This window comes from Aedes albopictus, chromosome 1 (genome assembly GCF_035046485.1).
Source record: "Aedes albopictus strain Foshan chromosome 1, AalbF5, whole genome shotgun sequence".
Classification (NCBI taxonomy): Eukaryota; Metazoa; Arthropoda; class Insecta; order Diptera; family Culicidae; genus Aedes; species Aedes albopictus.
The window spans coordinates 240,832,615-240,849,467 of NC_085136.1; the positions used below are offsets into that span (position 1 = coordinate 240,832,615).

The window sequence follows — 16,853 nt, forward strand, 5'->3', positions numbered from 1 at the left end:
AAAGTTAAATTCGGTCTTTTTACGTTTATTCGAAGAAATTTCTCCACCAATCTTCCATTAAACCATTAAATATATGATACATGGATCTTTACGGCTGTACTCATTTCAATAAGCGATACCTTGCCTGCATTACTCATGCATCAAGATAGGCCAAAAAATAAAACAAATTTCACACTGAACAAAAATTGAAAATTAGGTATTCTGAACGAGCTTTATACTTAAATCTCTCGGATTGGAATTTCTCTATTAAAACACGCCACTACAACTAAAATTATTCAGGTTTATTTGATATGTATAATGCTATGTCATATAGGTAATAGAGCCGAAAAAAGAAATAAAAGATGTTGCCATCTCATAGTGTTTTTTTTTTGTAATTTCGAACTCATCTGCATAATTGCCAAAAATTTAAGTAATACAGCTATAAAAGTCTAAATTACAGAATATTCACTATCCTAATAATCCTGTTCCTTTATAATTCTTGCGTTTTTTTTTGTCATACATATGTGGTATTTGAATCGAGCCGATACCATCTGGATGTTAGTAGGGAAAAATAAAGTACGTCTTGTTCCTTATCCTTATTGATATGTTTTCAATTAGTATTTTATATATGGTGCATAAGAAACATTTGTTTCTGTCATTTATTAAAATAATTCAGATTTGTATCTGAAATTTGCCTTTAGTGTCGGGTAATTTTAATATGAATTGCCTTGCCATTGTATTTTCTTGTGCAGCAGTACAAAAGCGACATACAAAAATAGCCACGAATCTGTTTCTATATTCTAAGATATTTGTAAAATTCACACACGAATTGGCGCTAGATTTGTTCTTACCTTTTGGATTTTGATATTTCTGTTCACATAATCATGGATGGTGCAGTTGAAGTGTTGATCATAAGAAGGCATGATTTATAGTGTCATAAAGTTTACGAGAGGGGAGTTCGGCCCCTTGCAAAGCTAAATATCTGCATCTGTGCTTTTGACTTTTTTTTGTTCATCTCTCAGCACTTAAGTTAGCGATCACAATCATGTTCAGCAGCGCGCGTTTCCTAAAGCTATGATAACCTCGTTTGTAAAACTATGAAAATGATTAATGTTGATTTAAAGCTACGTCCCCAAAATCGAGGGTCTATATGTCTGCAAACCAGTGATTGAACGGTTTTCGAAGCACCGTACAGCAGAGAATGGCGAACAGCATGGGTCCCAGCAAGGATGCCGATAAGACCACAGGAAGCGCCCCGCTACAGTGACGATAATCATGCTTATCTTCGACGTAGCCCACCTGCTTATCGCACAGGCACATCTTATAGTTGGTGTTGTTGTTGTGCAGCATATTACTGGTCATGAAGGTTTTACTAGTCACCAAGGTGGTAGTTTTGGTGACGTTCTTTATCGTGCAAATCATGCCGATGTCGCACTGCAAGTTGTCCGTGCAGAGATGGTTGAGACCTACAACCAAAGAAAATCAATTAACTGACGTAGGCAAACCAATGGCTTTTGTTTTCGAGCAAGTGTTGTAAATATAGTTTTGAACGATGACCATGTAGGATTCAGTCAATGTAAATAAATGAATAAATAGCTGAACTTTTGTTTTAGACATCTTTCATTTTTAATTCATTTTTTCATTATTTTTTCACTTCACACAAACCCATCATCACACCACAAAATCCGTTTCGAAACTGACCTCGAAGCTCAGCCAGTCCACCGGCGCCGACATGCGCGTCACGTTCTCTCGCTCTCTCTTTCCTTTTGCCGATGTCTCTCACTAGTCTCGCTTGCTGCGAGGTGCGTATCATTGTTTCAGAACCCTCCTATACGCTCATTCAGTCCTCTTTGTAAACACTGATACAAATCATCGGTTTGACACCTCATTATATTCGTTCAATATATCATTCCTACATCCTCTCCTCTACTCTGTTCTTCTTTCATTAAATGACAATAAATTGTTACTGATTCCTGCCTATTAATATCTATTTTTTTAGTATTTCATATGCATGAGTTAACATTTCTTCTGGCTGTATTGTATCCATTTAATTGAAATTTTCTAATATTATAAAATAAAAACCCTACTAATCTCACTTGAAGAAAAAGGAAAAGACCTGTAAAAAAAGAAAATAATTATAATAATAAGAAATATATGGTAATTTGTGTTACATTTGAAGTATACTTACGAACCAGATCCGACAATAGAAAACCTGTGAGTTTTCTAGGCTCAGTTATTCAAAGTATTTTAGATTATTTGTTAATTGAAGTGCACAATGCACTTGAAAACACTTGTGCCTCAGTTTATGAAGAGAGTCACCAAAGGTGTAATCTCACACACATCTAGTATCATCTTTCAGACATATCTAGTGTCATATTTCAGACACGTCTCATGCCATCTTTCATGCATATCCAGTGTCATCATTCAGATACATCTCATGCCATCTTTCAGGCATATCTAGTGTCATCTTTCAGACACGTTCATGCCATCTTTCAGGCATATCCAGTGTCATGTTTCAGACACGTTTCATGCCATCTTTCAGGCATGTCTAGTGTCATCTTTCAGACACATATCATGCCATCTTTCAGGCATGTCTGATGTCATCTTTCAGACACATATCATGCCATCTTTCAGGCATATCTAGTGTCATCTTTCAGACATATCTCATGCCATCTTTCAGGCATATCTAGTGTCATCTTTCAGACACATATCATGCCATCTTTCAGGCATGTCTAGTGTCATCTTTCAGACACATATCATGCCATCTTTCAGGCATATCTAGTGTCATGTTTCAGACACGATTCATGCCATCTTTCAGGCATATCTAGTGTCATCTTTCAGACACATATCGTGCCATCTTTCAGGCATGTCTAGTGTCGTCTTTCAGACATATCTCATGACATCTTTCAGGCATATCTAGTGTCATCTTTCAGACACATCTCATGCCATCTTTCGAGCATATCTAGTGTCGTCTTTCAGACACATCATGTCATCTTTCAGGCATATATATATTGTCGTCTTTCAGACACATATCATGTCATCTTTCAGGCATATCCAGTGTCATCTCTCAGACACATGTCATGCCATCTTTCAGGCATGTCTAGTGTCGTCTTTCAGACACATGTCATGCCATCTTTCAGGCATATCTAGTGTCATCTTTCAGGCACGTTCATGCCATCTTTCAGGCATATCCAGTGTCGTCTTTCAGACACATCTCATGCCATCTTTCAGGCATATCTAGTGTCATCTTTCAGACACATATCATGCCATCTCTCAGGCATGTCTAGTGTCATCTTTCAGACAAATATTATGTCATCTTTCAGGCATATCCAGTGTCATCTCTCAGACACATATCATGCCATCTTTCAGGCATATCCAGTGTCATCTCTCAGACACATATAATGCCATCTTTCAGGCATGTCTAGTGTCGTCTTTCAGACACATATAATGCCATCTTTCAGGCATATCTAGTGTCATCTTTCAGACACATCTCATGCCATCTTTCAGGCATATCTAGTGCCATCTTTCAGACACATATCATGCCATCTTTCAGGCATGTCTAGTGTCATCTTTCAGACACATATTATGTCATCTTTCAGGCATATCCAGTGTCATCTCTCAGACACATATCATGCCATCTTTCAGGCATATCCAGTGTCATCTCTCAGACACATATAATGCCATCTTTCAGGCATGTCTAGTGTCGTCTTTCAGACACATATAATGCCATCTTTCAGGCATATCTAGTGTCATCTTTCAGACACATATCGTGCCATCTTTCAGGCATGTCTAGTGTCGTCTTTCAGACATATCTCATGACATCTTTCAGGCATATCTAGTGTCATCTTTCAGACACATCTCATGCCATCTTTCAGGCATATTTAGTGTCGTCTTTCAGAAACATCATGTCATCTTTCAGGCATATATATAGTGTCGTCTTTCAGACATATAATATATGTCAGACACATTTCATGCCATCTTTCAGGCATATCTAGTGTCATCTTTCAGACACGTTCATGCCATCTTTCAGGCATATCCAGTGTCGTCTTTCAGACACATCTCATGCCATCTTTCAGGCATATCTAGTGTCATCTTTCAGACACATATCATGCCATCTTTCAGGCACATCCAGTGTCATCTTTCAGACACGTTTCATGTCATCTTTCAGGCATATATAGTGTCGTTTCTTCAGAAACATCTCATGCCATCTTTCAGGCATATCCAGTGTCATCTTTCAGACACATCTCATGCCATCTTTCAGGCATATCTAGTGTCGTCTTTCAGACATATCTCATGACATCTTTCAGGCATATCTAGTGTCATCTTTCAGACACATCTCATGCCATCTTTCAGGCATATCTAGTGTCGTCTTTCAGAAACATCATGTCATCTTTCAGGCATATATATAGTGTCGTTTCTTCAGAAACATCTCATGCCATCTTTCAGGCATATACAGTGTCATCTTTCAGACACATCTCATGCCATCTTTCAGGCATATCTAATGTCGTCTTTCAGACACCTCTCATGCCATCATCTTTCAGGCATATCTCATAAAAATCAGACAATATTCAATTATTCCATTCAGTACTCCTTGTCACAGATTTATTCATGTACAATCTCCGATCTCAAACCATTTTCGGATTGAGGTTTTGAAACTCAATGTATCCTATAAAGCATCAAAACCAGAAAATATTCCATTGTTCCATTCAGTATTCCTTGTCACAGATTTATTCATGTACAGTCTCTGATCTCAAAACATTTTCTCGGATTGAGGTTTCCAAGCTCAATGTATCCAATGAAGCATCAAAACCAGAAAATATTCCATTGTTTCATTAAGTATTCCTTGTCACAGATTCATTCATTTACAATCTCTGATCTCAAAACTTTCTCGGATTTAGGTTTCCAAGCTCAATGTATCCAATAAAGCATCAAAACCAGAAAATATTCCATTGTTCCATTAAGTATTCCTTGTCACAGATTCATTCATTTACAATCTCTGATCTCAAAACTTTCTCGGATTGAGGTTTTCAAGCTCAATGTATCCAATAAAGCATCAAAACCAGAAAATATTCCATTGTTCCATTAAGTATTCCTTGTCACAGATTCATTCATTTATAATCTCTGATCTCAAAACTTTCTCAGATTGAGGTTTCCAAGCTCAATGTATCCAATAAAGCATCAAAACCAAAAAATATTCCATTGTTTCGTTAAGTATTCCTTGTCACAGATTCATTCATTTACAATCTCTGATCTCAAAACTTTCTCGGATTGGGTTTCCAAGCTCAATGTATCCAATAAAGCATCAAAACCAGAAAATATTCCATTGTTCCATTAAGTATTCCTTGTCACAGATTCATTCATTTACAATCTCTGATCTCAAAACTTTCTCGGATTGAGGTTTCCAAGCTCAATGTATCCAATACAGCATCAAAACCAGAAAATATTCCATTGTTTTAGTAAGTATTCCTTGTCACAGATTCATTCATTTACAATCTCTGATCTCAAAACTTTCTCGGATTGAGGTTTCCAAGCTCAATGTATCCAATAAAGCATCAAAACCAGAAAATATTCCATTGTTCCATTAAGTATTCCTTGTCACAGATTCACTCATTTACAATCTTTGATCTCAAAAATTTCTCGGATTGAGGTTTCCAAGCTCATTGTATCCAATAAAGCATCAAAACCAGAAAATATTCCATTGTTCCATTGAGTATTCCTTGTCACAGATTCATTCATTCACAATCTAAAAACTTTTTCGGATTGAAGTATCCAAGCTCAATGTATCCAATACAGCATCAAAACCAGAAAATATTCCATTGTTTCATTAAGTATTCCTTGTCACAGATTCATTCATTTACAATCTCTGATCTCAAAACTTTCTCGGATTGAGGTTTCCAAGCTCAATGTATCCAATAAAGCATCAAAACCAGAAAATATTCCATTGTTCCATTAAGTATTCCTTGTCACAGATTCATTCATTTACAATCTCTGATCTCAAAACTTTCTCGGATTGAGGTTTCCAAGCTCAATGTATCCAATACAGCATCAAAACCAGAAAATATTCCATTGTTTCAGTAAGTATTCCTTGTCACAGATTCATTCATTTACAATCTCTGATCTCAAAACTTTCTCGGACTGAGGTTTCCAAGCTCAATGTATCCAATACAGCATCAAAACCAGAAAATATTCCATTGTTCCATTAAGTATTCCTTGTCACAGATTCATTCATTTACAATCTCTGATCTCAAAACTTTCTCGGATTGAGGTTTCCAAGCTCAATGTATCCAATACAGCATCAAAACCAGAAAATATTCCATTGTTTCGTTCAGTATTCCTTGTCACGGATTCATTCATTTACAATCTCTGATCTCAAAACTTTCTCGGATTGATGTTTTCAAGCTCAATGTATCCAATAAAGCATCAAAACCAGAAAATATTCCATTGTTCCATTAAGTATTCCTTGTCACAGATTCATTCATTTACAATCTCTGATCTCAAAACTTTCTCGGATTGAGGTTTTCAAGCTCAATGTATCCAATAAAGCATCAAAACCAGAAAATATTCCATTGTTCCATTAAGTATTCCTTGTCACAGATTCATTCATTTACAATCTAAAAACTTTTTCGGATTGAGGTTTCCAAGCTCAATGTATCCAATACAGCATCAAAACCAGAAAATATTCCATTGTTTCGTTCAGTATTCCTTGTCACGGATTCATTCATTTACAATCTCTGATCTCAAAACTTTCTTGGATTGAGGTTTCCAAGCTCAATGTATCCAATAAAGCATCAAAACCAGAAAATATTCCATTGTTTCATTAAGTATTCCTTGTCATAGATTCATTCATTTACAATCTCTGATTGTCACAGATTCATTCATTTACAATCTCTGATCTCAAAACTTTCTCGGATTGAGGTTTTCAAGCTTAATGTATCCAATAAAGCATCAAAACCAGAAAATATTCCATTGTTCCATTAAGTATTCCTTGTCACAGATTCATTCATTTACAATCTCTGATCTCAAAACTTTCTCGGATTGAGGTTTTCAAGCTCAATGTATCCAATAAAGCATCAAAACCAGAAAATATTCCATTGTTCCATTAAGTATTCCTTGTCACAGATTCATTCATTTACAATCTAAAAACTTTTTCGGATTGAGGTTTCCAAGCTCAATGTATCCAATACAGCATCAAAACCAGAAAATATTCCATTGTTTCGTTCAGTATTCCTTGTCACGGATTCATTCATTTACAATCTCTGATCTCAAAACTTTCTTGGATTGAGGTTTCCAAGCTCAATGTATCCAATAAAGCATCAAAACCAGAAAATATTCCATTGTTTCATTAAGTATTCCTTGTCACAGATTCATTCATTTACAATCTCTGATTGTCACAGATTCATTCATTTACAATCTCTGATCTCAAAACTTTCTCGGATTGAGGTTTTCAAGCTCAATGTATCCAATACAGCATCAAAACCAGAAAATATTCCATTGTTCCATTAAGTATTCCTTGTCACAGATTCATTCATTTACAATCTCTGATCTCAAAACTTTCTCGGATTGAGGTTTTCAAGCTCAATGTATCCAATAAAGCATCAAAACCAGAAAATATTCCATTGTTCCATTAAGTATTCCTTGTCACAGATTCATTCATTTACAATCTCTGATCTCAAAACTTTCTCGGATTGAGGTTTCCAAGCTCAATGTATCCAATGAAACATCAAAACCAGAAAATATTCAATTGTTTCATTAAGTATTCCTTGTCACAGATTCATTCATTTACAATCTCTGATCTCAAAACTTTCTCGGATTGAGGTTTTCAAGCTCAATGTATCCAATAAAGCATCAAAACCAGAAAATATTCCATTGTTCCATTAAGTATTCCTTGTCACAGATTCATTCATTTACAATCTCTGATCTCAAAACTTTCTCGGATTGAGGTTTCCAAGCTCAATGTATCCAATGAAACATCAAAACCAGAAAATATTCAATTGTTTCATTAAGTATTCCTTGTCACAGATTCATTCATTTACAATCTCTGATCTCAAAACTTTCTCGGATTGAGGTTTTCAAGCTCAATGTATCCAATAAAGCATCAAAACCAGAAAATATTCCATTGTTCCATTAAGTATTCCTTGTCACAGATTCATTCATTTAGAATCTCTGATCTCAAAACTTTCTCGGATTGAGGTTTCCAAGCTCAATGTATCCAATAAAGCATCAAAACCAGAAAATATTCCATTGTTCCATTAAGTATTCCTTGTCACAGATTCATTCATTTACCAAAACCAGAAAATATTCCATTGTTTCATTAAGTATTCCTTGTCACAGATTCATTCATTTACAATCTCTGATCTCAAAACTTTCTCGGATTGAGGTTTTCAAGCTCAATGTATCCAATAAAGCATCAAAACCAGAAAATATTCCATTGTTCCATTAAGTATTCCTTGTCACAGATTCATTCATTTACAATCTCTGATCTCAAAACTTTCTCGGATTGAGTTTTCCAAGCTCAATGTATCCAATACCCAATACCCAATGTATCAAAACCAGAAAATATTCCATTGTTCCATTAAGTATTCCTTGTCACAGATTCATTCATTTACAATCTCTGATCTCAAAACTTTCTCGGATTGAGGTTTCCAAGCTCAATGTATCCAATGAAACATCAAAACCAGAAAATATTCAATTGTTTCATTAAGTATTCCTTGTCACAGATTCATTCATTTACAATCTCTGATCTCAAAACTTTCTCGGATTGAGGTTTTCAAGCTCAATGTATCCAATAAAGCATCAAAACCAGAAAATATTCCATTGTTCCATTAAGTATTCCTTGTCACAGATTCATTCATTTACAATCTCTGATCTCAAAACTTTCTCGGATTGAGGTTTCCAAGCTCAATGTATCCAATGAAACATCAAAACCAGAAAATATTCAATTGTTTCATTAAGTATTCCTTGTCACAGATTCATTCATTTACAATCTCTGATCTCAAAACTTTCTCGGATTGAGGTTTTCAAGCTCAATGTATCCAATAAAGCATCAAAACCAGAAAATATTCCATTGTTCCATTAAGTATTCCTTGTCACAGATTCATTCATTTAGAATCTCTGATCTCAAAACTTTCTCGGATTGAGGTTTCCAAGCTCAATGTATCCAATAAAGCATCAAAACCAGAAAATATTCCATTGTTCCATTAAGTATTCCTTGTAACAGATTCATTCATTTACAATCTCTGATCTCAAAACTTTCTCGGATTGAGGTTTTCAAGCTCAATGTATCCAATAAAGCATCAAAACCAGAAAATATTCCATTGTTCCATTAAGTATTCCTTGTCACAGATTCATTCATTTACAATCTCTGATCTCAAAACTTTCTCGGATTGAGGTTTCCAAGCTCAATGTATCCAATGAAACATCAAAACCAGAAAATATTCAATTGTTTCATTAAGTATTCCTTGTCACAGATTCATTCATTTACAATCTCTGATTGTCACAGATTCATTCATTTACAATCTCTGATCTCAAAACTTTCTTGGATTGAGGTTTCCAAGCTCAATGTATCCAATAAAGCATCAAAACCAGAAAATATTCCATTGTTCCATTAAGTATTCCTTGTCACAGATTCATTCATTTACAATCTCTGATTGTCACAGATTCATTCATTTACAATCTCTGATCTCAAAACTTTCTCGGATTGAGGTTTCCAAGCTCAATGTATCCAATAAAGCATCAAAACCAGAAAATATTCCATTGTTTCGTTAAGTATTCCTTGTCACAGATTCATTCATTTACCAAAACCAGAAAATATTCCATTGTTTCATTAAGTATTCCTTGTCACAGATTCATTCATTTACAATCTCTGATCTCAAAACTTTCTCGGATTGAGGTTTTCAAGCTCAATGTATCCAATAAAGCATCAAAACCAGAAAATATTCCATTGTTCCATTAAGTATTCCTTGTCACAGATTCATTCATTTACAATCTCTGATCTCAAAACTTTCTCGGATTGAGTTTTCCAAGCTCAATGTATCCAATACCCAATACCCAATGTATCAAAACCAGAAAATATTCCATTGTTCCATTAAGTATTCCTTGTCACAGATTCATTCATTTACAATCTCTGATCTCAAAACTTTCTCGGATTGAGGTTTCCAAGCTCAATGTATCCAATAAAGCATCAAAACCAGAAAATATTCCATTGTTTCATTAAGTATTCCTTGTCACAGATTCATTCATTTACAATCTCTGATTGTCACAGATTCATTCATTTACAATCTCTGATCTCAAAACTTTTTCGGATTGAGGTTTCCAAGCTCAATGTATCCAATAAAGCATAAAAACCAGAAAATATTCCATTGCTTAGACCATACTCATGCAAGTCATTTCAGTTATGGCAAATCATATTTGCTGCCATGTGCGTACTCTGTGCTGACTCTTTCAGTGACCTTTTCCCCCACTAGTTTATGTACTTTATAGTGCCCATTTCCGCTTTCTTATGCCGGTTAATTTCCGCCAATTCAAACACAAGCAGCTTTTCTTTACTTTTATTCTACCGCTTCAACCGTTTCTTCGTCGTCATAAACGTGGCACCGACCTTATTACTGAGAGAATGTATGAAACTCACGATGAAATTGATATGGGTCATAATTGTGGTGAGTGTAAGAGGATTACGATAACGACACAACGGTGTCTTATCTGTCTTGGTTTAAAAGACATGCCGTGGTATAAGTACTACACCCGTATGGTTGATGAAAAGTACCGTAGCGTGGTTTCATTTTTGGCGAACAAGTAGTCTCTGTTGAAATCCAAAGTGCCTTAGCTCTCCACAGTCGGACATTTCGAACTAAAGGCTTAACGTTTCTTCAACTCCATGATCGACTTTAGATTGCAGCCGGACGTCTACCAGCGACCTTGATACACCTATGACTGACGTGACTACAAACCACACCCAGCGTCCAACAGAAGGATCGACTACTGAACGACGGTCATACAATAATAGATGAGCAAACAGAATAACTCGAAAGGCGATTGAGTGGACTGTGCCGCAAATTTGTTATTTATACTTAGAAACTAAATTTGTTATTCTATCTATACTTAAATTCTCCTATCTTGTTGCTTAAATACTTATATGGTAAGACATGCAGTGAATTTGTTATCCTAATTGAAATTAATGCCTAGTTATTTGCAAACAGGAATTGATAGATAGCTAGATTAGAGAAACCGAAGTACAGGGGATAGACAAAATGATCGGGACAGGCAAAATTTTCACTTTTCAAAAAGTGTACAACTAGCAGTAACTTTTCGAAAAGTGCATCAAATATTCTCAAATTTTTACTGAAAGTTCTTCAACTAGTTGTGTATCAGTGGTCCAAATTTAGAAGAGATCGGGCCATTCTCCACGAAGTTATAAGGTTTCTTGAAAAAGGTAAAATTATCCGATAGCCGAATTCGAGCTGGTATATCTCTGGATTCAATGAACCGAATGCAATGAAATTTTGACCATTTATGACTTATATAATGAGCTATGAAAAACCATTGACTTAACTTAATATTCTTAATACGGAAGAAAATTATAACGATTAGATTATTTTTCTGATAAAACACCAAATTATCCAAAATATCAACATTGTTTCAAAATTCAAGATGTAAATTATAACTCATTTAATTTTCCTCTAATTGACTTATATATAAATGTGTTTTGAATGAAGGTAACAACATAACCACCAATAAATTGAAAAAGTAATAGAATGCATATTAAAAATAGACCAATTTACTAAAAAATCGTGAAAAATTAAAATCGCTATAATTTTGTCTCTTGTTAAAAATTTCAAGTTAAGTCAAATGTTTTCTAGAGTTCATTATGTAAGTCATAAATGGTCAAAATTTCATTTCAATCGGTTCATTGAATCCGTAGATATAACAGCTCAAAGTTGGCTATCGGTTAATTTTACCTTTTTCAAGAATCTTTATAACTTTGTGGAGAATGGCCCGATCTTTTCTAAATTTGGACCACTGATACACAACTAGTTAATGAACTCACAGTAAAAATTTGAGAATATTTGATGCACTTTTCGAAAAGTTACAGCTAGTTGAACATTTTTTGAAAAGTGAAATTTTTGCCTGTCCCGATCATTTTGTCTATCCCCTGTATTTATTGAAAGTGCTAACCAAAGCTACGAGGTGAGAAGGATTACGCCATTCTAAACCAAAAATGACTACTAATTAATACAAATTGTAGGTTTTCTCTATCTTAGCCCTTGAAAACAACGGCTATAATGTTGAGCGATAGTGAAGAAGTTACTATCGTAAGTATTGACATTCCTCCTAGTTAACCTTAATACTAAAGCATATTATGTTGCCACAGGAATTTTGTAATTCGTCAAATACAGTCTTCACAAAATTGAGGCTTCGTCTTCTATCGCCAACAAATTTACAAAATTCGATACGGGACACTATGGCGAGTCAGAGCAGTTCTCAAAAGCGACGACATGCAAATGTTCCATATAGCCCGGCCAACGATGGGGATGCGCATGCGGCCAGCGGAAACCATCCGGATATTGCTCATCCGGAGACGGCAAGACTGTTGGAGAACGTCGTCCAGACTGATTCAAGGATTCAGCCGGAGCAGGCAGTACCATGCAAGGTAGTCCAGTACGAGTCTCAGCCGACGGTCAACGCAGCCCTCAGGTAACCGTTACCAGAACGGTGAGTACCGGCAAAGGAGCCATCCCTAAGATCCCCAAGACGAAAACGGCCACAAAGAATAAAACCAAACGAAAGTCAGTCTATGTCACCATTCGTAACGATCCGTTTGTTAGGCGAAATCCCCCGCGCCGCCTTCGCGAAAACCGAGTCAGTAGTTGTGCACTGTGTAGTGAGCCCGATAATACAGCTATGGTGCAGTGCGGCGAATGTGGTTCGCGGTTTCATCTTTCGTGTGTTGAAGTGAGTCAGTCAGCGGAGGAAATAAGCTGGTCGTGCCTTGACTGTGCAAGTGCGTCCAAGAAAAAGACCCCCAGGCAAATTTCAGCACCCGCGATGCAAGGAGCCAGCGAGCATCGTCAACAATTTACTTCACCCCCAGCATAGTAGCTTCATCCAAGTCGGCTGGCCAATCAAGTAGGCGTAGCGAGCAGAGGAAAATCGAACTACAGCTGCAGAAACTGGAGGAGGAGCGGGAATGGCATCAACAGTACCTGAAGCAGAAGTACAGCCTGCTGCAAGAACTGGAGAGTGATATTAGTGAAATTAGTGAAATTAGTGAAATTAGTCTATGGTGATACGTCATCTAAGATCAGCCAGCAAGATTCGATGGAAGAGAATGCGGCGAAAATAGAGCAGTGGATTCAAAACACGGAGAATTGTGAAGACGATTCTGGTCTTGTCGACGTAGATCCGGAAGACAAACATGTATTGGCTAACGTACAGGAAGTTCAACGGCGATGAACAAGCTGCAAGTTGCAGAACGTCGTGCTCCGTCCGTAGTGAATATGCCGGTGCAAAACAACTGCACGAATCATCGCGATAGCAGATATTAACCCCCGCGTTCACAAATTGGACTAGGGGACGCTGATCGTAGACCGACGAATAGCCTAAGAACTTTAGAGCCACAGCAAACTACATCGGAAACGTTTCAGCAGTGTACCGGCAGAACCTTTGGTCCTCAAGTTCTACCATCAGATCCAGTTCTAAACCAACGGCGATCACAGTACATTCCAACTTGTGAGTCGCGTCCACGATCTGACAACCGTAGGGAAACCAGATTCCTTACTACTGCTGTGGATTTCGTTCCCGGACAGAGATCCACTCCAGTCACCCAACCGCGAAGAAGAATCCCCTCTGCAGAGCCCGAGATTGAAGACGACGGTTCTGCCTACACATTGAACCGAAGCCAAATAGCTGCTAGACAGGCAGTATCCAGAGATTTGCCAGACTTCAATGGCAATCCAGAAGATTGGTCGCTCTTCTTTTCGATGTTCGTTTCGTCCACTCAGCTCTGTGGATTCTCAAACGTGGAAAACATGCTGAGGCTTCGGAAGCGCCTCAAAGGAAAGGCACTGGATGCCGTTAAGTGCCGTATGCTTCATCCGTCAAACGTTCAGGGAGTGATTTCCACCCTCAGGATGCTGTATGGACGGCCTGAAACCATCATTCAGGCAATTGTTAAGAAGATTCGCTCGTTACCATCTCCCAGCATCGAAAAACTGGACACCGTGATCCAGTTTGCCCTCAGCGTAGAGAATCTAGTTGCGACGGTGGAAGCCTGAGAGATAGGTGACTTTATGTATAACATCTCGCTAAGATACGAGTTGGTGGAAAGGTTGCCACCAACGTTAAAACTGGATTGGGCACGGTTTTCTCGGAATGAACCCAATCCAAACCTCCTGGACTTCAGCTCGTGGCTTCGTTTTGTAGCCGAGGATGCCAACGCTGTTTCCATTTCCACAGATAGCGACCACCGAGCCAGAACGGCGAAAAAAGATGGGTTTCTGAATCTTCACTCCGAGGATAGCCAACAGTCGTTGAAGAAACTATCAATCGCTTCGGTGAGCAGTAAACTTCCGAATTCGAAAGAGTACGTCAAAGAGTGCGTTGGATGCAAAGGAAGCTGTCTGACGTTGGCGCAATGTAAACGCTTCAAGGAGCTTAGTTACGATTCGAAATGGGCAGTTGTGCGAGAATTTAGCATCTGTCGAAAGTGCCTGCGGAAGCACAACGGCCCATTGAAAAAAAAAAATTCCAAAATATTCCAATGATTACTATTTGCTTGGCGATTGTTTGCGATGCAAAATTTCACCTCAACATGATTTTGTGCGTGATTGGGATTCAGTCACACTGCATGTGAGGTGATGCGGTCACGTACGTGTTTGAACCACCAGCCCAAAACATAATGTCAACACAGATAGGAAGAAGAAAAAATAACAAAGTGGAGAAAAAGAAGACCGTCTTCGCGAGTCTCGTCTCAGCTCGGGACTAACGCTGATGGAGCAGAGCTTGGCGAACGAACTAAGAGTGCAGAGACCGCAAAATTCTCTATGTCTACGATGGACCGGTGGCACTAACAGGACCGAAGCTCTGTCACAGAAAGTAAACTTCCAGATTTCCAGCGTTACGAGTCCCTTCAAGAAATTCAGGCTCGGCGAAGTGCACGCAGTTGAGAATTTACAGCTCCGACCACAGACGATGCTAGTGGACGAGATGCAGGAGCAGTACCAGTATCTGAAAGGATTACCTGTGGAATCCTACCAAGAGGTCAGCCCAAGACTTCTCATTGGGCTGGATCATGCGAGTCTTGGTAACGTGATGAAATGTCGCGAAGGCAAGCCGAACGAACCCATAGCGGTGAAGACTCGCCTGGGTTGGATGATTTTCGGATGCTGTTCCCGCACCACAACCAGTGTCAACCACATCAATCCCCATCGTGTCCAATTTTGTCAATGCGAAACCAACTCGAACAAGGAGCTACATGAGGCTACACAGTTAGAAAAAATCACCGACTTCGGTAATGTTTTACCGAAATCTCAACCGTTAAGTTTGTTTAACATGAAAAAATCGGTAAAGATAGTAACTTTTACCGAAGTTCGTTAGAGTTGGACAGATAAACGATAACTTTTTACCGAAATTTGTTAATTTTTTACAGAATTTTGTTAAAAATCCATTACCAAACGCTCAGCGGTTGAGATTTCGGTAAAAATTACCGAACGCGATTAGCTGTGTATGAAGCAGTATTTTTCGCTGGAAAGCATGGGTATCAGCAAGCCCAGTAAACTTCTGTTATCCAACGAAGATCATAGGGCGAATGAACTGTTGGAAACTCTGACCAGAAACACAAACGGACGCTACGAATGCGATCTTCTACGGCGATTGATACTTACTGAAAGTAGATTGGGAACCCCTGTCCCATATAAAATCAATGGAGCAGTGGTTGTCAGCCTACTTTTCTCAGGGTCGTTTACGGTGGTTCTCCCGGACAATCTTCCCGTGTATATTTGGTGGCAAGGCGGACAAATACAATTCAAAATGTCGGAACAAGATTCTTAACAAAGAAAATAAATTAAAGCGATTTACAGTTGAGGTTGAGAAGGCCATACAACGATATTTATTAAAGAAAATAGAGGAAAAGCTGAATTGCGATTTTCTGATAAGACTTTTATTTTTGCATAATTAGCGCTCCCCGTTGCGGCCGATCGATGACTCCGTTGGCATGCATACACACTAAGTTTTTTTTGCCGAATCTCGGCAAACCGATTGCCGAGATTGGCACCGCTGAGTGCTCGGCAATCACCTCGGCAAAAATCAAATTTGCCGGGGCTCTCGGCAACCACCCAAAAAATGTTGTTGCCATTTTTTGCCGAGATTCTCAGTAAAAAATATTACTGAGTGCTCGGCAAAAGCAAAAAATGCCGAATTTCGGCAATCCCTCTTTTTTGCTGCCATTGGTAATATTAAACATGGTAATATAATTTGTTAACTGCATTTTGCCCCACTCTTGCTGAAGTTTGAAAGGTGAATATTAGTGAGTTTTCTTAAGGATGCATTTCATGCATGAAATGTGGAGAACAGCAGACAAGGATGGTATATATCAACTTTAACCAGACTAGAAAATTCCGAAATAACTAGTAGTGGTACTATAGATGGATTGGCTGGCATTCGGGTGTCTTCCCCAATAAAATCTTCTTGAATTAAAAAAAAACTACGTTTAATTCTATGTGTTTATTGTTTTCATTTTTCATCTTATTACGAATCTTCAAATACGTATTACTTAGAGCAAATCAAGAAATTTGGTGGCTGTCGTGCTCATCTTCTCCACCTTATGACAGACTGCGCCGAAAAATGAATAAAAGAGCTTGTCCGAAGGGGAGCAAGCTACG

General features: G+C 37.8%; 1 protein-coding gene across 1 annotated transcript in view; it reads right to left on the reverse strand.

The window, feature by feature from the left end:
• Nucleotides 1–266: 266 nt before the first annotated feature.
• LOC109419801 (uncharacterized) overlaps nt 267–16,853 on the reverse strand; it is a 59,260-nt gene continuing 42,673 nt past the window's right edge. The window contains exon 3 of the mRNA XM_019694092.3: nt 267–1,445. Within this exon, the coding sequence (XP_019549637.3) occupies nt 1,126–1,445 (320 nt within the window). The 3' untranslated portion in view covers nt 267–1,125. The remainder of the gene's footprint in view (nt 1,446–16,853) is intronic.